Raw genomic sequence first — 24,665 nt, 5'->3', positions numbered from 1 at the left:
TAATATTATAAGGCTATTGCAAAATGAATTGTAATTTTCTAATCACCCATGAATATTTTATCCAAGAATTTTACTCGATTCCATAAGTTTCCAACATCTAATATATTCTTAATTCAACTCAATTCAATATTCACATATTTAAACCTCCATCCTCAAGCTTCAACCAATTATATAAAATTTAATTATCTTAATTTCAAATAATCTTATATGCCCATATGCTAAAAATCTAACTAAAATCCATTTATATTTCTCAAAAATATTCTACAATCACTCAAAAATTCAACTAACACCATAGAATATCTCCAAATAATTTTACTTTCATTATATATTTTTCTTAGAATTTTTTTTCTCCAACTTTTCCTATTTAAGAAACACTGTATTTATGCTCTACAGACAGAGAAATAATAAAAATTGTCTTACCCGAAGTTTATCTGTGTCTCAAAAATTCCAAAAATTTATGAGGAAGCCTCTGGAAGTTGAATCATCTCCATAGTCCAGGATTTGATCATACCATCATGTTCCTCTCCTTTTCCTTAGTCCATAAGTGGTCTCGGATCGTCGATCCAACGGTCGGATCGTCGTAGATCTGACGAAAAAGCTTGAAAAACCCGAAACTTTTCTCCTCCATATCTCACTCATCCGACCTCCATTTGTTGCAAAATTGGTATCAAAAGAAAGCTCTCGGAACAAGCTTTCCAACGCCACCTGAATCGCCTCGATCGGACGTTCGTTTTCTCTCTCTTCTCCCTCTTTTGCCGCCGTTTCTGGTGGTTTTGGCCACCACTGGAGGGTCGCCGGAGTTGTGCCATGTTGGTGGGTGTCGCCGGCAATGGTGGTTCGGCGGAAAAAGAAGGGAAGAGGTAGGGAGAGGTGAGAGAAAGAGAGTGAGGGAGGTGAAAAGGGGGGGGGGGTCTGCAGCGTTTTTGGCTTTCTCTTTTTTTTTTTTTTTATGTCAATAGATCTCCCTACTACATCCTTCCTATTATGTGTCATGTTAAGTGAAAAAAAAAAAAAACTTGAAAATGGTACATATAACATCCAAAATTGAACCAGCAGTTAACATAACCAAAAGCATAAACTCAAAAACGAGACTTAACCAACATTGAAACGAAACAATTCAAAAGAAACTAAACCAACAGATCACACTAATCTAAGTTACAAGAAAGCAATTAAATCTTTTTTGCTAAATAGTCAGCCAGGTAATTTGCTTCCCTTCTATGCTGATGAAGGAGACACTTGGAAGTACGGCACAAATATTAAGTGACACATTTATCAAATCATATAGACACCCAGGACCATTGCTTGAGCTAGACATCCAAAAAATCGCATTTGAAGAATCAGATTCAAGAATAAAATTGCAGCTAGCCTGAAGTTTGGGGAGAAGTTCCTTTGATAATAGTAATACCTTTTGAGTAGCCTTGAGTTTTGCGTCGTTGGAGTTTGAAGTGCCAATAGGACAAGAAAAAAAGACAAATAGTACAACCATTATGATCTCTCGAACACACCCAATTCCACTTAATACAGGATTCCCTTGAGATGCCTCATCAGTATTCCATTTAAGAGAATGTGATGGTGGTGAGACCAAATGATACTTGGTCTAGCAACTTTGATATTTTTCCCAACCTCTTATGGCATCCATCTCAATCACAAGTTGAAGACTAGTAACACTTTTCATTCAAGTTGCCACCCTGTGAAATATGATATTACAGAGGAAATGCGACAATGAGTAGCATTATTGAAAATCACATCATTTCTTAACAACTAGATGGAACATGTAATAGTATACATGAGGCACAACCAAAATTTCCTTTGCAATTTGCCTTGAGCAAGCAATAGTCATTGTAAAAGTAAACTAAAAATATCCACATAAACAAAAGGGAGTATTCTACCGATTAAGGAAAAAATACCATAATTTAGCAAAGGAGGAACTTGTATAAGCAAGTGTTATAAACATTAAAATAGAAATTGTTTATCATCACAACTCAAAATAATGTGTGATTCCCTATTAACAAATCTGTTTTCAATTCCCTAAGTATTATGCACAAAAGTTAGCCTCTCTAATCTTTTATATGATGAATATTACATCAGATCTAAGAATCATTAGTTCGGCTAATTATTAAACATACTGAGAATATTAAAAAATAGTGCTACATTAAAAACAATAAAACAGTCTTCACTTAGTTATATAAGGTAAGACCTATATTTTCAGAGTGAGGACATACTAATAATCTCTCCCCTCAATTCAACATTAATATTGACCCAAGTTTTACTTAAATAATACATATCTTAATTAATTATTATCATAATTATTAATTTTGAAATTAATTCAATGGTTATAAACTTATGATTGTATATGCAAAAAATAGTTACACTAAACTTAGAGAGAGCAATGGTAAGCCCTATTCATTCGCATAACCATAAATCATTCTAAAGGCACCCCCATTATATATTTTTATCATTTCAGTAATAAGAAATAATTCCTCTCTCGTTGTCTCTCTCCTTAGTCTTTTATCATTTCATAAAATAACAAAAAAAATAAAGAGAAGAAGATGATGGAGATCAACAAGTTCATCCTCCTTCTCCTCCTCATCTACTCTTCTCTTATCTCATCCTTTGCAGACGGCCAAGGTGCTGCTCCTGCTCCATCTCCAGTGATCTCTACAATATCCTCGTCCCCTGAGCAATCCCCATCTCCCGCTGCCTCCACACCATCCGATTCTCCATCATCCTTGTTTTCTTCATCTTTGTTTGCACCTTCTGATGATTCAAAATCCACAGATGCCCCCGCTGAAGCCCCATTGCCTCCGACCACTGCTACAAGTCAGCTCCCAAAGGAGGCTGCAGGTGATTCTTCAAAAGGCTTGCCCTTGCTATTTCCAATCCTTAAACCATTGTCTGCAGCCGGTCCTGTCGTGAAGAAGATATGTGACTCAACCGATCACCCAACGGAATGTCTTGCCTCCGTCATTCCTTTCCATAAAGGAGAATCCGATCCCGTTTCGGTCCTGAAAATGGAAATGCAAGCTCTCCGTGAAGGTTTGAAAAAAGCCATCGCCAAGGCCACAGCAATGAACGATGATCCGTCTGTGTCAATTGACCTTAAAAGTTGCCTAGACACATGTCTTGAGACATATGACAGTGCACTTTACGACCTCGACGATGCCTTTGAATCTATCGCCGCTCATGACATGGCGAGGCTTAAAACCGTCCTTAGCGCCTCTGTAACAGATATTGGAACTTGCGAGGAAGCATTCTCTGAGGAAGGCAATGGAGAAGATTCCCCAATGAAGGATTTTGACGATGAGTTGACGAAGATAGCTAGCAACAACTTGGCCATTGCTACTGCATTGCTCCGCTAGATATATCAATCAGATAATCATAATTATTATATATATTAGTTAATCACGCATTAATCATTACAACGAGGCCCCCAAGTGTTTAATTTAGAGACAGTAAGGAAGATTCATTTAGTTTGAGCATTTATCTTTTGGTGCGGTAGCATTTAATTAACTTCATCTATATGGAATTATCATAAACTTTAGCTCCAACACAAGTGCAGTAGAATACTTCTAGATGTGTGAGTGTCAAGAAAGTAATATTCCTTGTCGTATGTATAATCAAGGTGATATTTCTTGTCAAATGTATAATAAACTTATTTATACACCCATTTTTTCAAAAACAAAATCATTTCATGGAGAGTTATTAAATAATTAATTTGTTATGTTTTTATTTCATATGTTATAATTGAACAAATCAATTCTTTTTCCCCTTATTTAGAATATAGAATTTTATAAAAAATTTAATTCAATTGATTTTTTTAAATAGTTATTATGTTTAAAATAAAAAAAATTAATTATTTTTAATTTAAATCAATTTTCATTTAAAAAAAAATAAAAATCAAGAATGATTTTATAAAAATTTAATTAATTTTTTTTTTACAAATAATTTATTTTAAAGGAAGCATTCGTACTTATATTAATCCAATTCCTTTTTATCATTATTATTGTTCTCTTAATTTTTTTTGCCTTATTGTACATGGTACAATTTACCATCAACTACTGCTTTTAAAAAAAAAACTGTAATAGGCATAATTAGAATATCTCTAATTTTTCAAATTAATTATTATTATTATTATTGATATGTAGGTAGCATTTTCTTTAAATTCTCATTTACATTTAGAAAAAGCATCTTTAAAATTTTGCTAAATTACCATATCAAAATTTATGTGTATTTTTCATTGTTAATAGATTTTTTTATTTAAATCTAATTTATATAAATATAAAATTTAAAATATATAATAAAATTCACTTATTAAATATATACATTTTATAAATCAAATTTAAATAAAAATATTTTTCCTGAATCTACATTGCTCATAATACCCGTCATTTTTACCACATCAAAATGAGAGTTAGAATCTAGAGTAATTATTTAACACCCAATATATCACAAGTCAGTCTGCTCAATTGCTGCTATGATGAGCAAATAATATGTTAACCCTAATTATTTATTTTACTTAGTAATAAAAAAAATAATTTCTAAAAAAATTTAAATAAAATAAAAAATTAATAATATATTTTTTTAAAATTTAGAATTAAGACATAACACCAACAAAAGAGAATATCTTGTTGTATTAATAATTGTGATCTAATTTTAAATTAATTTTAAAAATAATATTTTAAAATTTTAACTATAAAGTAGATATTAAAAGAAATTCATATTTCTTTTTCTTTAATTTGATTTGTGAAAACTTTTTCGATAGACATATATAGTTTACCCATTTAAATTTTATATATAAATTAAATTAATTAAATGATTTCAAATCATTCATATTTATTTATAATTATATAAATATAAAAAATAATTAAACATTAAATAACATATTTATATAAAAATAAGTTTATTAATTTACTTTAAAAATAATTTATTTTAAATTTGTCTAAAAATTTCTCTTTAATTTTTTTTACTGTCTAAAGGAAAAAATAAAAGCGTGTCACGCAGCCTGCAAAAACAAATAGAGAGTACACGCTAACATGATCGAATGGGTGCGCATCATCTTAACGTGCGCACACATTTGCAGCGTAACCGTGTGTGGAAGAAGAGGGAAATAAAAGGAAAGGCGAAAGAGAGAGAAAACTCTAGAGATAGAAAGAAAGAAAGGAAGGAAGGAAAGAAAGAAAGAGAGAGAGAGAGAGACATTGGGTTCTCTGAGTCGGATCAACCGAGTTGCGTGACCGAATCAACATAGGAGACACAACTATAACAAGGCTAAGGCTAAAATCACCCCCAAACAATAAGGGGAAAAAAAAAAAAAACAGAGGGTGCGGTGTGGCAATAGCCAAAAGATGGAGAACGAGGGGATTATTACTCCTCATCTATGCCTTTACCTCTCTCATCCTCATCATTGTAGTTATCCTTCCTTCTCTAACCCTAATTCTATCTATCCATCCATCACTAAATCTACAAATATAACCAAACGCCACCATCAAATCTTTGTTCCTCAATTATTCTCCTTTTCTTCTCTTCTCTGTCTCTCTGTCCTTCTCCTTTCTTCTTTCTGTTGTTTCTCTCTGCTTTTGTTTTCGCGTCTTGCTGAGGGTCTTTTCTCTCGCTTGTCTGCCACGAGGACCTTTGGGTGTCGAATTTTCTTCAAGGTAACACATCTGTTTCTGTTTACTTGTGTGGATTTTTGTGGGTGCCTGGTGGCGTCCGCTCTTCGTTTTATGGGTTTTATTTCTTTGGAATGATTGATGGTCGATGAATCATGAATGTATGATTTTGTATGTGTATTAGTATATTTGTCTTTCTGGGTTGCGTTTCTGTGGATTTATCGTGTGACGATTCGGTGGATTGATTTGTTTTGGGTTCGTTTGTGGAACTTATTAGGAGTTTGTTCTCTTGTTCGTTTTCACTTGGTTTTTAACTTTACTGATACAGGGTTGGTTGATTTCGTTGCTTTGATTTTATTATGTGCCAAACTTGCTTGATTTATTTCATACTCTTTTGTTGATTTACCGATTTACTCCGTTTCTTACATGGTTGCATTCCCTGCAATTCCACTCTAATTTTTCCATTGATGAGATGTTGTATGTATGCAATGTGGAGCCGGTTATCCTTTGAATTTTATTTCCTGGGTTCACTAATGTCGGTATCAGTTAGCTTGATTTCTCATTATCCCTAACTTATCATTGGCAATATACGTGGTTAATCATTTTAATTTTTATTTCATCTTTCAATTTGGCTTACTTTAATCAATTTTGTTGTATCATGTATTAAACTAGTCGATGGCTGCTTCACACTGGTTGCCCTCTATTCCTCATTATCTGTCTGCTCCTCATTTTTTTTTTTTGGTAGTACAACCAGAAAGTGTCGCATTCTTAATTCTTGTTTGGATTTATTCAATAGGACTTGTCGCTATCATATGTCTTTGATATAGCAGTTTCGAGAGGAGCACATGGTTTTTATGGGTTATCTTTATCTCATCATCTGAGTGGAAGCAACTGGACTATTGCAGATTTTTCTTCATGGAAGAGTTTGGTCTTGCTCGGTTTGATAGCATTGGAAGTGCTGTAAGAAAGAAAAGGAGTCAAACATCTCGTAGGCCTAAGCCTGATGCTCAGCTAGCAATTGAAAGCTGTGATCATTCACCCTCATCAACCACACCACCTTCAGATGATGTGAGCAAGGCATCTAGTGATGAGAATGTTGATACTAATTCTAGGAGGAAAGAGTTCAATCTTAATCTATGTATGTCCAGGGTTTCTTCTGCTACTGAAGTCGAAGGTGAAAAGTCCCATATGAGGAATAAGGAGAGCGGAGGATTCAATGCATTTTACCGTAATGATACAGGACGAAGTGCATTTAACAATAAGCGCTCTAGTGAAGGTGTCCTTGCTCCTGCTAATTGGAAAAACACAAGCAAGGTGAAGGAATCCTTTGACTCGGAGTCAAGAATGGCAAATATTTATAGTGGAAGGAATGGTGAAAGCCAGAGTTCAGAGCATTCAGGTGTTATTTTAGATGCATTAGTTAATGACAACAAAGTTAAAAAAGTTAAGCTCAAGGTCGGTGGTGTCACACACACAATTCATGCCAACTCGCCGACTGATGGTGCATCTTCTGCTAAGAACTCTCGATGTTCACAAACTTCCAGATCTCAGCAGAAACAAAATTTTCAGGTAATCTTTTCTGCTTGACTCATCCGATTATATGTATTGTATGCATTTATGTATTAGGATGCATGTATTTGTTGTGTACACTATTCTTTTTTTGTGTGTGTGCCTGTATGCAGTGTGCACTTGCATATGAGATTTGTTAATTGTAGCAGTAGACAGTAAACTCAAAAATTTTGGATGCTCTTCTTCTGACAGTAATATGTACACTTTGCTTATAGAACTGCGTATGCATTTCAAGAAGTTACTGTGTAGAGTGCTATTTCCTTTATAACTTCTTATCTATTAATTTCAAAATTTGCCCTATTCTTGTTATCCCTTTGAATCTTGGTATCAGTTGTCACACTGATTTGCTGCTTGCGCCTATAGATTTACGAACCTGGAATTGTTTTCTTCCTGGTGTATCTCATATCTTACTTTACTCTTATGGAAGAATATCTTCTATATGAATGTGCAATGTCTGACCTAATTATAGTTCTCATTATTAACATCAGACCCCAATGTAATCGTTTCATTTACATTATTTTAATTGCAGGGGAATTTAGTGGAAGAGCATTCCAATTTAGATAAGAGGACTGGTTTGCAAGGAGTGCCCTGGAAAGGTCTTTCTGCAGGTGGTTTTTGTCTTGGGAAAGACAGTACTTTTATGGGAAAGTTGAAGAATACCTCAGGAAAGCAAGGGGAGAGAGCTGAACCAGTTCGTAAGAGCAAGCGGGTCCCCAAGAGGCGTGTATTGGATGGAGAAATTGGTGAAGACTATGAGGATGATGAGATTCGTTACCTGGAGAAACTGAGAACTCCAAAGATTGCTGGAGAATATAAAGATAACGAAGAATTCAGCAAGAAACAGCGAAAGCTGTCTAGCATGGACAAAATGGGTGCTTCAAAGTTGGTGAAGGATGGGAAGAAGAAGTGCACATTAGACAGAGCATCAGAGGACACAGATTATGAGGAAGAAGATGATCTGGCCTCTGAGGGTGAGCATGAAGGTAATACGAAGAAGAAGCAGAAAAAGGAATCTATTGATACATTGATGGATGGTAAGAGGGAGATGACTCTAACCACACGCCAGCGGGCCCTTCAGTCAAGCAAAGATGGCTCTACACCTGGTGCCAACTTAATTGAGTTTCCAAATGGATTACCACCTGCAGCACCAAGAAGTGAGTATTGATTACTATCATTAATCCTTGTGTTCTTTCTGAGAATTCTAATTAGAATACTACTTATACAGTCCTTCCTTGCTATTGTTGTATTCATTTTATACAGAGCAAAAGGAGAAACTTTCTGAAGTGGAGCAGCAACTAAAGAAAGCTGAGGCTGCTCAGAGACGTAGAATGCAAGTTGAGAAGGCTGCAAGGGAATCTGAGGTTTCTCTTATCAGTCTGAGTTTAATGTCTTCCTTATGTATATTTGAGATCTGTCCAAGTTTTAAGAATTTTATTTAATTAATTTCTGTAGGCTGAGGCTATTAGAAAGATACTTGGTCAAGATTCCAGCAGGAAGAAGCGAGAAGACAAAATAAAGAAGCGCCAGGAAGAATTAGCACAGGTAATAGAAGCTGTCTGATAAAATATTTTTGTTGTCTCTATGTGAAGCTGTACATGTAATTTTCTCATTTGCTTTGTACAGGAGAAGGCTGCTAATGCGTTGATGCTTGCATCAAACACTATCAGATGGGTCATGGGCCCAACTGGGACTGTCGTAACATTCCCCAAGGAGATGGGTTTCCCTAGTATTTTTGACTCTAAAGCTTGCAGGTTTAAAATTCTGTGGTTGAAACTTGAAAGTTTTTGTTCCAATTGATGCTGAATATTTGTTTCCTGAATGCTAATCGTTGGAACTTTGATGCAGCTATCCTCCTCCACGGGAGAAGTGTGCAGGCCCTTCCTGTACTAACCCTTACAAGTATAGAGATTCTAAGTCGAAGCTTCCGCTTTGCAGCCTACAATGCTACAAGGCGATTCAGGAACAGATGCAAACTGAAGCTAGCTGCTGATTTTGTGTGAAATCTTGCTCTAGCTATGATACCTGAAGATATTTTTGAACAGCTATGTTAATTTTTCCTTTAACTATAGGCTAGTGAAGTAGCATTTTTTGACTTAGTGTAGATGGATTGCACAAGGATGCTTTATTTACAGCTTGAATATATATAAATGAAAATTTACCTTAAGTTTTGCTGAAAATGATGTTTACCATAGAGCTGTTTTTTTGTCTAGCCCTCTATGAAAAGTTTATGCTAGAACGATCCCGCAAATATAGAAGCAGCCGAAGGACTGTTACCACTCAACAAGAGTCCCTCCCTCATCAGCGTTGAATTATATGTAATTTTAGGCTTTTATTTTAGCTAAGCAACATTTTTCCTTTATGCTTTATTTTTTTTCTTCAATACACAGAGAGAAATCTCGTCTTTTCTGCTATTTGGTTCAGTTTTGTGTTGATTTTTAGGAATGTTGTGATGCCAAGTCATATTCGTCATTGCTGTTGACAATAGCCACAACCAATTGATCGGGTCATAAGTGGTGACTAACAAGGAGACTCTTTGGAGCTCGAATCTGAATTTAAGATTTACAAAGCAGGATTGAACAACACATCCTGGAACATTACCAAGATACGTTGTAGATGGTTGGATTTATACATTTTAATTCTTTCAATATTAACAGGATGGGATTGATGGAATTTTTTTTTTTTTTTTTTTTTTTTTTTTAAACTTCTCTCATCTCAATAAGTTCCGCTGGAAGGCATGCGTGTCAGATTGGGATTCAATGAGTTGGCCCTTGAGCCCTCAAAATACAGAGTCCAGATGATCCAAATAAAATATCAGATTAATCCGACCTCCTTAAATAGCGGATCCAAATCGAGAGATATTCAACAAGTCACTGTTTGACATCTTTCTTGCTCGAACACACTACCTGTAGCCAACGCCTCTTTCTCTCTCTCTCTCTCTCTCTTCCCTTATCGCCTCCCAGATTGAGAGCCGTCGAGCCCTAAAACTTAATAGGATAAGGCGCTAAAATTTTAACCTAAAACAGCATAACCAATTTAATACTTGTTCGGGCTGTGTCAAGAAGTAATCGGCAACAAATGGCACGCTTATTGGTCTCCTCCTCGGCCTCCTCTCTAAGATTCAGTTCCTTCGTCTTCTCTCCAAACCCTAGCACCACTCTTGATTCTCAGAAGTCTTCTCTCCCCTTCGAGCCACTTCATTCCAGGTTTTATGAATGATTTATTTATTTATCTGTTAGCATGAATTAAATTACTGCCTGCTTAAGTGTTCATTTGAAGGAATCAATGTCACAGCTTTTAGGTTTAGTTTTCTAGGGGAAGTTAATGGGCATAGCTTAAAGTAGTTGAATTCTTTATTCTATTTATTTATTTATTGATTTTAACAATTTAAGAGCGAGCAAGCCAATTTTTTGGAGCTGGCTTCTTACGTTCAATAAGCTCCTGTTTATTGCAGAAAATTGAGAAAGTTAAGTAGAAGTAGTAGTAGTAGCAGTAGAAAGAATTTTCAGCTGTCTTCAGCAAAGGCTGTTTACTCTGGTGAGTTTTGGGCACCTGAGAAAAGTTCTCGACGAGGGATCTGGTCAATAAGGTAGCTACAGTTTATGAGCGAATTCATGCTTGTATTCTTTGTTATTGTCTGTTTAATTTCTGTATTCAAAGAAAAGGGAGAAATACTATTTTGTTTTGTAGGGATGATTTGGAAATCCCATCATCACCTTACTTCCCTGCAAACGCTAACGGGCAAGGTCAAGCACAAGGGCCACCTCCAATGGTGCATGAGAGATTCCAGAGTGTTATTAGTCAGCTTTTTCAATACGTGAGTGATTGGGTTTCTTTCCTTTGTGAATTTGCTTTGGATCAAATATTGCAAATTTAAATTTTGCTTTTCACGAGTTCTGATATTGTATAGCTTGGCTGTTAGAGAATTATACGCTGTGGTGGAGCTGTTGATGATGACATGGCAAACATTATTGTTGCTCAGCTTCTCTACCTTGATGCAGTTGATCCTAATAAGGTCTGTTTTATGTCATTTTACATCTGCTGATGCATTTGATAATAAACTGTCAAATTTCATCTCTCCAACACACACACAAACACAACGCCATTTGAACTGATCTTACTATAACACAATTTGTACATTTTAAAGAAATTGTCCAGAAGATTTATTAGTTGGTGCATTCTTTTTCATTGACACAGGACATTATAATGTACGTAAATTCTCCAGGAGGATCAGTTACAGCTGGTAATGTTATTTTTACTCTGTTCTTCTTCTGTATCTTCACTTCTTTCTTAACTTTTCTTTTCTTTAATTAATTGTTTATTATTTTCCTAGGCATGGCGATATTTGACACAATGAGGCATATCCGACCTGATGTATCCACTGTCTGTGTAGGATTGGCAGCTAGGTACAAGATTCGCTGGTTTAATTAATTCTTTCTTATTTTCTTCTTCTTCTTCTTCTTCTTCTTCTTCTCTCTCTCTCTCTCTCTCATTTGTACCTTACGACCTTGCTGGATGCTGGGACATAATGATATTTCCACTTCAATTCTTCTTAGATGGATAAGAATGGGCATTATGATGTTAGTAATGGTATATCTTTCTCCGAATTTGTGACAATGAATTGCTAGGTTTAATGAAACAGTAGCCCTTTTTTTCCTGGATGAGTAAAAAGTTTATTAGAACACGTGAAAATTGGATGCATCCTTGTCCACTGAGATAATACAAGATAGCAACCAAAAAAAAAAAAGGTAAAGCAAAACAAAGAACTGTGAAGTAGCTTCTAAACAGTTGTAAAAACTGAATAATTGGCTGAAAATTCCAAGCCTTTGGAATTGAGGGATAATTGAGTAAGATGCTATTTTTTCTGTCTTTTGCATATATTTTCGTTTCTTCAAATTTGTTATCCCACTTATTTTCTTATCTTGTTTACTTGCATAAGCATTCCTGTTTATATGATGGCTTCTGGAACCTATCCTAAAGCTTCACAATCGGATCAGAATTAGCTCTTATCCAATGCTAGATTCTACTATTCTAAAACAGTCGGTGAAGCAGTGTAATTATTTGGAACATCAATGGGTTTCTATGATATAGGGTTAGTTTGGGTGAAGGGGAGACCAATAAATGTTTGGGAAAGATATCCATGTGGTGCAAGGGGGACAGACAATTTGGGGAAAGATGTTCTTTTGCTATCATTGATTGCATGTGATTGAGCTGCTTCTTCTTGATCATAATTTTCCTTTGACAAGCATTCATATGGTTAATGTTTGAAACTTGGGTTAATAGGGTTAGATGATGCAAATCTCAAGGTTCTTATCATAGATCCTTTGAATGGTTGAGCTGAATTTCATCACTGTGCATAACATTATGGAGAATGTTAGTTGCCTTGGACCTCATACCCCAACCCTTTGGCTGGAAGAGTGATAAGTACAACTAATAATTTCAGCAGTTTTTGAGTCTGATAATTACTTGTGTGTTCATATTCTGTTTGGTGCAGTATCATGTTATACATTTCATATAGCTACTTGTCAGCTCCTGTTTTGCACGGTTGTCACTTATAGCCTTTCATGCTTGTTAATTAGGGATTCTGTGATGGACGTGCAATTTGAAACATATAAGAAACCCTGTTTAGATGGATATGTCCCTTAATAAAATCCAGAAATTTTATTAAGTTGGGATCCCTGTTCCATGCTGAGGATTGGTTGTAGCACTATTATCACTCTATTTAACTATTGCCAGTCATTACTTTCTATCTGAGAGAAGAGCTGACATTTTTCTAGTGTAAGAATGTAATTACTTTTAAAATTAATCTTTCAACAGTGAACACGTAGGCAAAGGGAACACTGTTCCTGAGAATACTACTAACTTGTTGCATGGTGCACTTTATATGTACACTTACTAATGTGTGTGCTTTTAACAGTATGGGAGCTTTCCTGCTTAGTGCTGGGACAAAAGGTGAAAAAAGCTGCTTTGATTTGTTGGTTAAAAGTTTTAACCTATGGTGGTTGTTCCTAGGGGTGAGTATTCGGTTCAAATCGAACCGAATTAAATTATAAAAATCGAATTACATATTTTAGAAATTGAATCGAATCGAACCGAAATGGATGAAAAATCAAATCGAACCGCTTTATTTTGGTTCAGTTCGGTTTAAATTGATCAGTTTTTTTTTTATTAATTTTTTAATTTATACTTGATTTTCAAGTTATTTGGTCTAATTTTGGGTTTGGTTTGAACCTAATAATCATTAATCAATGAAATTAAACAATTTATATATATATATATATATATATATATATATATATATATATATATATAATTGTAATTCATAAATTCTCCATAAAAATAAATCAATTCAAAAATTGATTCGGTTTGATTTGATTCGATTTGAATATATAAAATTACCATTCGGTTCGGTTCGGTTTAATCAATTTTTTTCTCTTTAAAATCGAACTGAATCGAAATAACTGAAATTTTTATAATATAAAATCGAATCGAATCGATTAAACCGAATTGATTCGGTTTGGTTCGATTTTTAGGTTTGAACCGAAATCTGCTCACCCCTGGTTGTTCCTAAATTTACTGAACATGTTTCTCTTTCCTCTCATGTGACTGAAGGGAAAAGATACAGCTTGCCAAACTCAAGGATAATGATCCATCAGCCTCTTGGTGGAGCTCAAGGTGGGCAATCTGACATAGATATCCAGGTATACCAACCTTTTTCACTGGCTTCTCTTTGATAGTGAATTGTGCTTCTGATCTTAAGTCATATATTTCTGGAAATTGGATAAACTTTCTACATACAGTTCCTAATGAATTGCTAATATTGCATATTAAGAAATTTCAAATATAGATATAATGTTCTCCTTTTCCTTTTATTTTATGAAAAACACTGAGAAATTACAAATTTTTGGTGGTATGAGACTCATGGGTTTTATATTGAAACTGTTATTTTCCTTTTTGAGGAGGATGGTTCTAACTTATAGGCATAATTGTCAGGCAAATGAAATGCTGCATCATAAGGCAAACCTAAATGGGTATCTCGCCTACCACACTGGTCAAAGTCTTGAGAAGATCAACCAGGATACGGATCGTGATTACTTCATGAGCGCAAAAGAAGCCACGGACTATGGGCTTGTTGATGGTGTCATCACAAATCCTCTCAAGGCCCTTCAGCCACTGGCTGCTGCAGCAGATCAACAATGACCCGTCTTTTGTGATCATGAATGAAATAGCGTGTATTTGCAAAAAATAGGAATATATATATATATACACTTTTAGGGTAAATTATAAGTTAGTCATTGAGATTTATCAAAAGTTATAACTTAATCTCTTTAGAAATAATTAATTTTTTGAGATTTTGTTTTATTAATAAATTAGTCTTTATATTTAATTAATTTTATATCTTATATTTAAATAAATATAAAATTTTATTGTAATGTTTTCTTTTTGTTTTAATCTTAAATTATTAGGAATAGTTCTAAAATATTTGAATCATATTATAAAAACATTTCGTATTCATATTTATAATTTAATTAAATATATATTATTATAATAAGACATTTAAAATTGAAATGATTAAAATAATTTTATTATAATTTTTTATGATTTATAATGAAACTTTACAGGTGAGTATTATATTACTTGAATTAATAAATTATATAATATGATAAATTTTTTATTTATATATATATTTATTATGTTTTAAATATGATTTATTTTATTGATTAAATTAATAAATTGTACAACATGAGAAAGGGACTTTTGTATGTTCCTTATAAAACTTCAATTTATCTCTATGTAATCTAAAATTTTATTAAGTTAATGTGATTTACATTTTAAAAAATATATTAATGTGATTGGATTTTTATTGTAATTATTTCTAATAATTTAGGACACGACACATAAGTAATATTTTAATAAAAAAATTATAGTTATTATATTTAAAACATAATATATGTATATATTATATTTTAAATTTAACATGTATAATTATTTAAATGTATAATATACAAAATTATTTAAATAGAAAGACTAATTTATTAATAAAACAAAATCTCAAAAACTTCATAAATCTCAAGTACTAATTTATAATATACCTTTGTTCTATTGTTTTTCAGTCTTTGTATTGAAATAAAATACCCTTTAATTTCTTATCTTTTAAATAATAAGTGACTTTAACCCTCACTTTTTAAATTTTTTTTTAAAGTGAAGTTATTGTATTTACCAATTAAAAATAAAATATAATTCAATGTAAAGTTGTAATAAAAATTTTCTTATAATTAATTTATGATGCATATTTAAAATCTCGACCAACAATGCCAAAATTGCAAGAGTTGGTGTACCAAACCAAATATCAAAATGATGATAATATTAATAAATCAAATTAATTTGATTACATACGTGTACATGGGGTTATCACATGCAAAATTTATAAATAAAATGATTAAATTTAAAGAATAAATTAATCTTTTAGTGCATAAGACTATAAGGTTTCAAGATTAAGTTTAAATCGAAATTAATTATATAAAAAATAAATAAGACAAAAATGGATGTTTCTTCCTGGCCAATCCTTATCCTCAGAAGGAGAATCTGTAAACTGTTTATACATCCAAAATCAAACCTTTTAGAGTAGTGATGCACTGATGATTCTATCTCACCTGAAATTCCCCAATAAATCAAACTAAAAGAAAAACATATCCAAAAAGGACAAACATCTCTCTTCCACCCAATCAACCACTCAACAAAAGCAAAAGAGACTAGCCTTATCTCCTAAAAGATCTTGAGGCACTCACTTGTGAACCTCGTGCCTTCTTTAATTAACATATACGAAAGAATGCAACCACCAAAAGAGGCCTCTCTCTCTCACACTCACTCATTTTAGTCTCAATCTCAAGAAACCCAATAAGAGATCACATGATAGCTCTCCACTTCCTCTGTTGGTGCCAACACTAGTGCAACTTTTTTAGTCATTTGGTGATCAAATAAACAAGAAAACAAGAAGCTGCCAAGCAACAAGTAATAACAACTACTACTGCTACTAGTGGCCATATATATTATATTATCTGATGTGAACATTGTTGCAAAGTACATTTTTCTAGGCTGCAAACGCCAAGAACACAACGATCAAGAAGGGACAACAGGAATCCTTTCATCGTAAAAATTGCTCCGCATGAAGCTAGTGAAACCAGAGTATGTGGGTAGCTCTTCTAGCTCATCAAAGAAGTCATTTTCTTCTGATTTGGGTGTTGCAAGTGTCATCATTCTAGGGCAAGAGATGGGCTCTTCATCCAAGAGAATATCCAGTGTGTCATCAGTTTTTTCTGCAGGGTTCTCAGTGAACGGATCTTCTTGGCTAATCATGATATCTTGAGAACAGTTTATTGGGGATTGTAAGTAGTGAAAATTGTGGCCTTCATTGTCATCTTTTGGACTGATTGAAACAGTGGGTTGATTATGATTCTCCTCTTCCTGTTGTTCTTGTTTTGGAGTTGTAGGACGATCTTCATCTGTGGATGGGGCTTGGGATTCGTTTAGTTGTTGGTTGAGGTTGGTACTATGGATATCAGGACCTGGGTGGTTGTGGGTCGAGGTGTACGTAATTATCAGTAAAGAAGCATCTGTTCTGCATCTCTCCACTTGTTTTTTGGCTGAACAGCCCTTTGATGTGCTGCACCTGTAATAGCCCCTAAATAGGAGAAGCATGAAACCAGTGACAACTCTTGATGTGTGTTGGAGCAAAAATCATGGGAAAACAATGGAGCAAGAATTTTTTGGTTAAATTCAAGAACTAATTAAAAAAGTGAAATCTGCTATAAAATTATGAGAAAATAAGTGAAGAATAATAATTAAGTTGATTTGAAGTTAATTAGTTGAAAAAGAGAGATTATCCAAAAGGAATAAGAAATAAATTAACCTTGGATAGGGAGATCCCTTGATCGGTTTTTGCCCATATTTCCTCCAAGACCAAAAATCAGAAGGTGGCCCTTCATGCTTTACTTTCCCAGCATTTTCTCCAATCCTCACTGTAACAACAGTCTTCTCAACCAGCTTCCTGCAACAGCAGAAGAAAAGAAAATTCTGTTTATCAAACAAATTTTTGGATACAAAAAGAATTAAGCTATGAAAATAATCTTAATTACAATAATTAGCTTTTAGATTATAGCATCCCACTTTCTGAAAAAAAATTTGTACCAGACAGAAGAAGTAACTAAAGAAAAAGAGAATAGTGTACTAACTCACCTTCTTTTGGAGGCCTGAGTTTCTGATTTGAGCTCTGAAACTTTAGAGTCAAGTTCTGGAGAAGAGGGAGAACCATCCATGACTTCTTTTTGCTATTAATAACTGCTTTACTTATCTTATGCCAAAAAGCATTAGATTGGACAGAGAAGATAGTTGTGAAGATTTAACTTGGAGAGAAGTAAGTGAAAAAGGAAGAGAACAGGATCGAGATCACACTCTAATTGATTGATTTTGAGGGAGAGAGAGGAAGAGAGAGAGAGAGCAGCAGAAAGAAAAGGAAAAGGGTAGTTAGCTAGGCTGCAATAGAAGAAAAACAACCCCCCTCATCAAGTTGCTTTTCCTCTTTTCTTTCCCTCATTAAATATAAAGCAGTGAACAAGAACAACCACCATGTACATAGATCAGCATCACTCCCTCACCCTCCAATGAAATAAAGAAACCCACCCTCTCCTACAGTTGGAAATTAATTAATGTAACGATAGATATTTCAAAGAAAAACATGCTGGCCCCATGCACCCTTTCATCTGGTTGGCTAGAGCAAACCACTGGCTTCCATACTCTATTTTTAGGGTTGCCATGTGGATATTATCATGGTGGATATGCCAAGAATAAAATTTTCTACCAAGTGTGAGTGCAGACAGACACATATCTGGTGATGTGGGAACTTACAAATGCAAAAGTTAAATTCTTGGTTTTGGTTTTTACTGAATTTGGTGGGGAGACTATGACATTACTCTTCTTATCTGCATCTTACCTTCCCATTACTAATGTAATTGTGGTAATACAAATGAAATTTATTGACAGTATACTGAAATTAATAATATGTTCAATAATATATGAGTGAAATTAGGCATGCAAAATGCTCGAGATTCTCTGTCATGGATTCAACCAGCATTTGATATTTCTATTTGAGGTGATATGACAATCTTAAACATGAATGAGTGTACAGAGAGAAATAGAAAAAAAATATTCACTGGACTTTGCATTAGCCCTTCCCTCTCTAATATTCACCCTATCTAAATAAATTAAAACAAGTCTTATTATCTATTAATAAAAATTGGGGTTATTTTTTAGTGAATTTGAATTCTAAATGAAATTAATGTTAATCTTGGAGATTTAATTTCATGATTTAGTTGCATAGAAAGCATTGAAAATGTTAGTGGATGGCCAGTTTTGATGAGGTGATGGAAAACAAAAAAAAGCGGCAGGCCAGCCTAAACTTGGGTCCAATATTCAATTATCTAAGAAGGTAGTAGCTCGGATTCCTTTATTAAAATGGAGCACAAACCTGGAACTTGCATATAATAATATATAGTCTCGGGTAATGGGATTCTGATTTCACTGTGAACTTGGATGAACCAGCCATTTATTTGAACATGCAGAAATTCTTGCTTAGACATTGATCCACCATAGAGCTAATATAATACATAAATATGTAGAATTGAAGATTCCCATTACATATTTTGTGTTCTGATTTATGGTGGGTCAAAAACTTTCCAGTTTCATTTGAATATCATTTAAACAGAATTTAGACAATATATGTGGCATATGTATATTCTTAATTATCATCACCATATATTATATATTATCATCATAGCTCAGTTATACAAAATTTGTAGTTTTCAGATTTTTAAAATAATAATTTTTTTAATGTAAGTATTTACTTTAAAAATTATTAAATAAAATTAATCTTATAATAACTGCATTCAAATACATTTGATTTTGATTAAATATAATTCGTTTTTTTTTTCTTTTTTTTCAAAATCTACTTTTTAATCATTGGTACGCAATTAATTACTCTCTTTTTAATTTGGGTATGTCTAATATCAGCTCAAACTCATATGAGAATAAACTTAATACATATTAATTAGATTAAATATATATATTGACATGTGTGAAAAATTAATTAAAATGTATATATAATATAAAAATTTATTTATAAATATTTAATCTAACAATTGATAAACTCATTCTCCTATGAACTCGGGCTTTTTATAGTCGCACCCTTCCAATTTTTCGTTACTTAGAATGGCCCATAAAATCCTTTTTCAGTTTAGAAGGAAAAGCCAATAGAATTATATTGAAAGTAAAATTCTTATAGAAGGAAAATAATAATGCCTTGCTAATCTTTTTAATAAGGGAGAAAATAAAATTTATTTATTTTTCAGGTTTTGTTGAAAAAAAAAAGTGGAGAGAGAAAATTATTATATTTTTATTATTATGTTTATATTAAATAAATAAGATTATATTAAAAAACCTATTGTAGGGAAATAAATAAAATTTAACATTGTTTTTCACTCTTTTCCTTAAAATTTAGAAAAGAAAATGCTCAAAATGTTCTTTGAATATTTTTCACATAAACCTTATAATTTTTTTTCCCTTTTTTTTTTCTTACAAAACAGGAAATTAGGCTTTCAATTTTTCATCTTTCCTTTTTCCTTCTAACAAAATAAGCTAATTTCTCTCTTTCTCAACCATGTCCCTCTCTCTTTTCCTCTTATAAAAGAAGGATTATTTATAAAAATAATATGAAAAATAAACTATTACATATGTAATGTGAATTTGAAACCATTTACAAAATAGTATTTGTTTAATCCATTAAAAAAAAATATTTTGTTGACACTAAATAGAGATAACTCAGTAAGTCAGCATATTGCCTAAATTCCTTTGACACATAGTGCTTGGATTGCTACGCTGTAGAAAGTTAAAATTGTGCCTTTGCTAATAACTTAAACTTTTAGTGAAGTTGTAAGTGCTCAAACAATTGGTATTAGAGCCGAGGTTACGAGTTTGAATCCCTCACAAGTGTTGGAAGGATTATTGACACTGGGTAGGGATAGCTCAATGGGCTAGCATTCTGCCCAAATCGCTTCGACCTATGATACTTGGACTGTTACTCCTATAAGAAGTGGAGTTGAACCTCTGCTAATTTCTACTCAGTGGGCTACAATTTTACCCAGATTGCTTTGACTAACTGTGCTTGGACTGCTACTCCTATTAGAAGTTGGAGTTAAACATCTGTTAATAACTTAAACTTTTAACATATTAATAAACGCACTCGATCTAACAGATTTTCTATAAAGGCCTTTAACAAAAAAAATGTCATTTCGAAAAGGGGTTTGATTACGCGCAAATAATCTTTATTGCTATACTTGTCAAATCCTTCAACTTTTGTCAAAAATTACAATCACATATTCTCAAAAATGCCACACTCAATAACATTTTAAAAAACATGTCATTTCATTTAAATTCAATCACTAAACACCTCAAATATTCATATTGTTTAAATGGATCTAATAATATATATATATATATATATATATATATATATATATATATATATATATATATGACATTTGTTTGTAAGTTTTTTTTTTTTTAATTATAACATATTTGCAATTGGAGAAGTTGTAAATTCGCCTCCATTATATAGAGGTCGTATTTTTTTTTTTCAACTCGATCATATGCCCCAATTATATGTCATGTTAATAAAGGGAATTTTTTTTTTTAATACGAATTTTCTTACTTTAATTAAAAGCAACAACCACAAATATCTCCTCTCCTCTTTTTCTTTTATTCTTGAAGATCTTTCCGATGCATCTCTTACTAATGGCTACCTTTAGATTGTTTTTATTTTTATTTGTTTTATTATTTTTTTTTGTTAATTTTTTTAATAAATTCTCATATATATGTTTATTATGAATAAATTTGAATTTCTACATATGAATTTCTTTCCCTATTTTTAGGATTTTATTCCTCTCACTATCGAAGTTTGGGGTTTTTTTTTTCTTTAGCTAGATTTTATTTTTCTATTTTTTTCTAGTATTTGAAAAGGTTTCTGACAATTTTAAATACAACGTAAATCATTAATTTCTTTTGATTTGAGATTTTGAACCTTTAAGTACGATAATGATCTTCTATTAATAGAGTTTGATAATGAAACTTGTTTCCTTATTAACTTTTGGTGGTTTAATAATTTTTATAGGCTACTAATAGATTTTCGAAATGATAGTATTGCATAAGGTATCTCTAAACCGATAAGTGTTTGAAAGATTATCTTGCTATACCCATATTATATTTGAATAGAAAATTTTAATTATTTATATTTATATTTTTTTATTAGAAGATGATACTGTATTTATTTTATTATTATTGTTAATAAATTATCAATTTTTATATATGTATAAAAAACACATTATCACCTAATAGTAAATTACATTTTTCTCATAAAATATTATTAAAATTTATATAACATGAATAGTTTGACAAGTTATTTTTCCTCACCATCTTGAGAGATATGAATCATTTATTTTTTTAATTATTTTTAAAGATTATCATTTACTTTCTTTCTTGATTTTGTTCATAAGATATCTGCTTATATGATTTGAAAATAGTTATGATAATTAAATTATTAACATTAAAATTTATCATTGCTTAATATATATATATATATATATATATATAGTAATTATAATTATGATTTTTTTTTTATTATTATCAATGGCTATAGCTGTCCTTCTATATTTTAAATGTACATTAAAAGAGATGATAACACGGTTGAATTTTCAAATACTTGCTGCATCGCGCTATTCAGCAAATAGTGGAGCGTTTTGCGTGGCTTGCGGCATTGGCTTGCAGCCTGATCATAGACCGTCCGATTTTGGAACCTAACTGAAACGGATAATGATTGGTAGATTGTTCGACAGACGCAACAGAGACACGTATGTTAGCCGAACCGGTCAACAACTCTCAAATTATACCTAACCATCTCACTCCTTTTCTCATTAATGAATTAAGAATTCTCCTTCGATACTAATAAAATTATAAGTTACTTATTTTTTTTTTTTAATTAAAAAGTATTTTAAAATTATTTATTTATTTTTTATGATTTAAAATTTATTTATAAATTTTATTAATTTTAATAAAATTTAATTTAGTTATAATAAATTTTATGAAATTAATTATTAAAATTATAAATAAATTTTTATTTAAAATAAAAATATAAATTTTATAAAATTCATTTCTACCACACAAAAGTCAAATTGCGTTTAAAATTAGTAATTTAAATATATATATGTGGGTGTGAGGGCCAGAGGATAATTTGAGTTATTGACTGACTTGTTCGCCTAACGTATTTGTCTCCATTACGTCTGCCTGATTGCAAGAAGCAGGCAAATTCCCAATAAAAGAGAGAATCACGAAAAATGGAAGATAAATATTTATTGGATTTCGGCCAATATCACTAATAAATAGGGCAAAAAATCTGTTGACTTTAGAATATATAGATAACTGGTTGGAGAAAATTCAAAATAATTATTTTAAAATTTTTTAAATTACGAATAATTATTAATTTTGACGTTCAACCTCCCTAAGAGCGACATATTTTAATTTAGAATTATTTTTACTTACATTCAAGTGTTTATATATTCAATAAATAAAAATTATTAAAATATATTATAATTTTAATTGATGTGATATTTATTTATAAATTAAATAAATATAGACACTCAATTTATATATTAATTTTATCAATATAATTTCTGGTTTGGCAAGTGATGTTTTATAATATCTTACTGTATTTACTTTTTAGTGGGCCAATCTAGTACGAACAGATTATTCGTGGTTGATTGAGCTAGAATATTTATGAAATATATAAAAAAAATTATAATTAAATGCGTTTTCCATGAAGATACAAATGGATATATTCCCAGCAAAGTAAAAATGCCTGAGGCACATAGATCGTATATATTTATAAATAGTTAAAGACCATGTATTATGTCTACTAACTTCAAATATGGACGTGGCAACCACTTAATAATTATATTCCATTTGCCAGGGCTATGATTTGGTCTCATAAATAGACTTTATTTTAAGTTCCTTAACATGTAATCGGGTTTCATTCCAGGACAAGATGGGTTGGCAACAGATCAATTGGCGACAGAAAGCTCAGGAGCTCTATGCCATCTCCGCAGAACCCTTTCAAGTTCTCGGAATCACCATCCTCAGTATCTTACTTCCTCTTTCCTTTCTCCTTCTTGCCAGGCTCTCTTCTTACGGTTATCTCTTGAGCATCGCATATCCTACACAGCGATCCTCTTCTTTTCTCTTCTCTTTGTTTCTTTGCAGCAGTCCTGTAATTATTTATTTTCTTGTTTCCATTTTTAGCATAGCAACTCTTCTCCATGGCTTGACTGGTAGAATTACCCTTCTAAGCGAGTCACCAGGTGAACTTTACCGACCCCGTTTGTACACTGCATGGATTTTACTATGTACGCTACAAGTATGCGTTGGCTTAGGGATAGAAGGTAGCATAGCCACTGAAATCGATGGTTACATTTTCGATGTTGAGAGAAGTTTGTTAAGTAGGGTAATATTTTTCCTGGGTTTGCACGAGACTATGCTTCATTGGTGTAGAACCGTGGTTAAACCGGTGGTTGATGACACAATATTTGGGGTGACTAGAGCAGAAAGGTGGTCTGAAAGGGTGGCTTTGGCCGTGAGCTTTGGTATATTGTGGTGGTGGAGGTTGAGGGATGAGGTTGAATCTCTGGTTATTGTAACAGTGGCAAAGAAAGAGATGTTAGTGGATATAGGCATGGCTGATTTGCTTGGTTGGTTGCTGTACTACCTCACAACAACAATTGGTATGGTAAGAATTGTGAAAGGTGCAATGTGGGTTACGATGGTTTTGCTTTGTAGGAGAAGGAATTCTCCCAACCCTTGTGGAATTGATGACAAGGTCTGAACGTCGACCCATTCTCTGTATCCACCATTAAAATAATACTTATATATGTATATGTATAATTTCACACTTACGATGCCCAACATTTTATTCATTTTTTTTTCAATTGTATTATTACTTAATTAATTATGAATCAATAAGCATTACAAAGTCTTCTTCTGCAAGGCAATAAAACCATATTTATTTGGATGAGACGTCCACTGAATACCAACCAATCTATAGCTAGGTGGTGCCATTAAAATCTCTATACTACCATGTAAAATCTTAATTTAAATTGAAGTTAAAATACAAAATGAAAAATTTTATACAACCAATAAAACAATAGAATTCAACATCAGAAAAATAGACTCCAATTGCATATTTAATAATATTTTTCAATTAAACATAAATTTATGATAGGCAAGTCCAATTAAATGCTAATACACATGATATGACCTTTAACCAGAAACAAGAAATGGTCCTCCGCCAAATTTCAAGCTAAGTTCGAAAACGACCATTCGTATTATATTATA

The 24,665-nt window shown here is 32.4% G+C and overlaps 5 protein-coding genes across 7 annotated transcripts; 4 read left to right on the top strand and 1 right to left on the bottom strand.

Annotated features, from left to right (window-relative positions):
- The first annotated feature begins 2,499 nt into the window (after positions 1–2,499).
- LOC110661447 (pectinesterase inhibitor 10-like) lies at positions 2,500–3,674 on the top strand. The gene has a single exon (XM_021820077.2). The coding sequence runs from the start codon at positions 2,550–2,552 to the stop codon at positions 3,357–3,359; it is 810 nt and encodes a 269-aa protein (XP_021675769.2). The 5' UTR covers positions 2,500–2,549; the 3' UTR covers positions 3,360–3,674.
- Positions 3,675–5,134: 1,460 nt separating this feature from the next.
- On the top strand, positions 5,135–9,342 carry LOC110661482 (uncharacterized). Of its 3 annotated transcripts, none has more exons than XM_021820129.2 (7): positions 5,135–5,654; positions 6,515–7,178; positions 7,708–8,332; positions 8,439–8,539; positions 8,631–8,720; positions 8,802–8,929; positions 9,024–9,342. In XM_021820129.2, exons 2-7 carry the CDS (start codon positions 6,525–6,527, stop codon positions 9,166–9,168), a joined length of 1,743 nt encoding a protein of 580 aa, XP_021675821.2. In that variant the 5' UTR covers positions 5,135–5,654; positions 6,515–6,524; the 3' UTR covers positions 9,169–9,342. The 3 variants fall into 3 exon arrangements, with proteins under 3 accessions (XP_021675821.2, XP_021675822.2, XP_021675823.2); XM_021820130.2 differs by having other exon boundaries at positions 6,440–7,178; XM_021820131.2 differs by having other exon boundaries at positions 6,406–7,178.
- Positions 9,343–9,901: 559 nt separating this feature from the next.
- On the top strand, positions 9,902–14,562 carry LOC110661483 (ATP-dependent Clp protease proteolytic subunit 5, chloroplastic). Its single transcript, XM_021820132.2, has 9 exons — positions 9,902–10,381; positions 10,630–10,764; positions 10,866–10,992; positions 11,098–11,190; positions 11,373–11,418; positions 11,509–11,581; positions 13,093–13,127; positions 13,788–13,876; positions 14,169–14,562. Exons 1-9 carry the CDS (start codon positions 10,254–10,256, stop codon positions 14,373–14,375), a joined length of 933 nt encoding a protein of 310 aa, XP_021675824.2. The 5' UTR covers positions 9,902–10,253; the 3' UTR covers positions 14,376–14,562.
- A 1,626-nt stretch (positions 14,563–16,188) lies between these two features.
- LOC110661481 (probable WRKY transcription factor 69) lies at positions 16,189–17,930 on the bottom strand. Its single transcript, XM_021820127.2, has 3 exons — positions 17,412–17,930; positions 17,086–17,223; positions 16,189–16,857 (listed from the first exon to the last, which is right to left on the bottom strand). The coding sequence occupies exons 1-3, from the start codon at positions 17,489–17,491 to the stop codon at positions 16,296–16,298; spliced, it is 780 nt and encodes a 259-aa protein (XP_021675819.2). The 5' UTR covers positions 17,492–17,930; the 3' UTR covers positions 16,189–16,295.
- A 5,277-nt stretch (positions 17,931–23,207) lies between these two features.
- LOC110657907 (uncharacterized) lies at positions 23,208–24,347 on the top strand. The gene has a single exon (XM_058139452.1). The coding sequence runs from the start codon at positions 23,323–23,325 to the stop codon at positions 24,154–24,156; it is 834 nt and encodes a 277-aa protein (XP_057995435.1). The 5' UTR covers positions 23,208–23,322; the 3' UTR covers positions 24,157–24,347.
- Positions 24,348–24,665: the final 318 nt, after the last annotated feature.

Source organism: Hevea brasiliensis, chromosome 2, assembly GCF_030052815.1.
Source record: "Hevea brasiliensis isolate MT/VB/25A 57/8 chromosome 2, ASM3005281v1, whole genome shotgun sequence".
NCBI classification, from domain to species: domain Eukaryota; kingdom Viridiplantae; phylum Streptophyta; class Magnoliopsida; order Malpighiales; family Euphorbiaceae; genus Hevea; species Hevea brasiliensis.
Note: the sequence above shows the minus strand (reverse complement) of the source record. Positions and strands in the feature narration are given on the sequence as shown.

What these genes read in the sequence shown, in the direction of transcription:
- LOC110657907 (XM_058139452.1), top strand. Translation starts at nt 23,323, where the DNA reads ATGGGTTGGCAACAGATCAATTGGCGACAGAAAGCTCAGGAGCTCTAT.
- LOC110661481 (XM_021820127.2), bottom strand. Translation starts at nt 17,491, where the DNA reads ATGGATGGTTCTCCCTCTTCTCCAGAACTTGACTCTAAAGTTTCAGAG. An exon ending in ACTCAGGCCTCCAAAAGAAG is followed by an intron (nt 17,224 to 17,411) that starts GTGAGTTAGTAC and finishes CTGCTGTTGCAG; the next exon opens with GAAGCTGGTTGAGAAGACTG. An exon ending in AAGGGATCTCCCTATCCAAG is followed by an intron (nt 16,858 to 17,085) that starts GTTAATTTATTT and finishes TCTCCTATTTAG; the next exon opens with GGGCTATTACAGGTGCAGCA.
- LOC110661447 (XM_021820077.2), top strand. Translation starts at nt 2,550, where the DNA reads ATGATGGAGATCAACAAGTTCATCCTCCTTCTCCTCCTCATCTACTCT.
- LOC110661483 (XM_021820132.2), top strand. Translation starts at nt 10,254, where the DNA reads ATGGCACGCTTATTGGTCTCCTCCTCGGCCTCCTCTCTAAGATTCAGT. An exon ending in CGAGGGATCTGGTCAATAAG is followed by an intron (nt 10,765 to 10,865) that starts GTAGCTACAGTT and finishes TTTGTTTTGTAG; the next exon opens with GGATGATTTGGAAATCCCAT. An exon ending in TTAGTCAGCTTTTTCAATAC is followed by an intron (nt 10,993 to 11,097) that starts GTGAGTGATTGG and finishes CTTGGCTGTTAG; the next exon opens with AGAATTATACGCTGTGGTGG.
- LOC110661482 (XM_021820129.2), top strand. Translation starts at nt 6,525, where the DNA reads ATGGAAGAGTTTGGTCTTGCTCGGTTTGATAGCATTGGAAGTGCTGTA. An exon ending in ACCACCTGCAGCACCAAGAA is followed by an intron (nt 8,333 to 8,438) that starts GTGAGTATTGAT and finishes CATTTTATACAG; the next exon opens with AGCAAAAGGAGAAACTTTCT. An exon ending in TTTGACTCTAAAGCTTGCAG is followed by an intron (nt 8,930 to 9,023) that starts GTTTAAAATTCT and finishes ACTTTGATGCAG; the next exon opens with CTATCCTCCTCCACGGGAGA.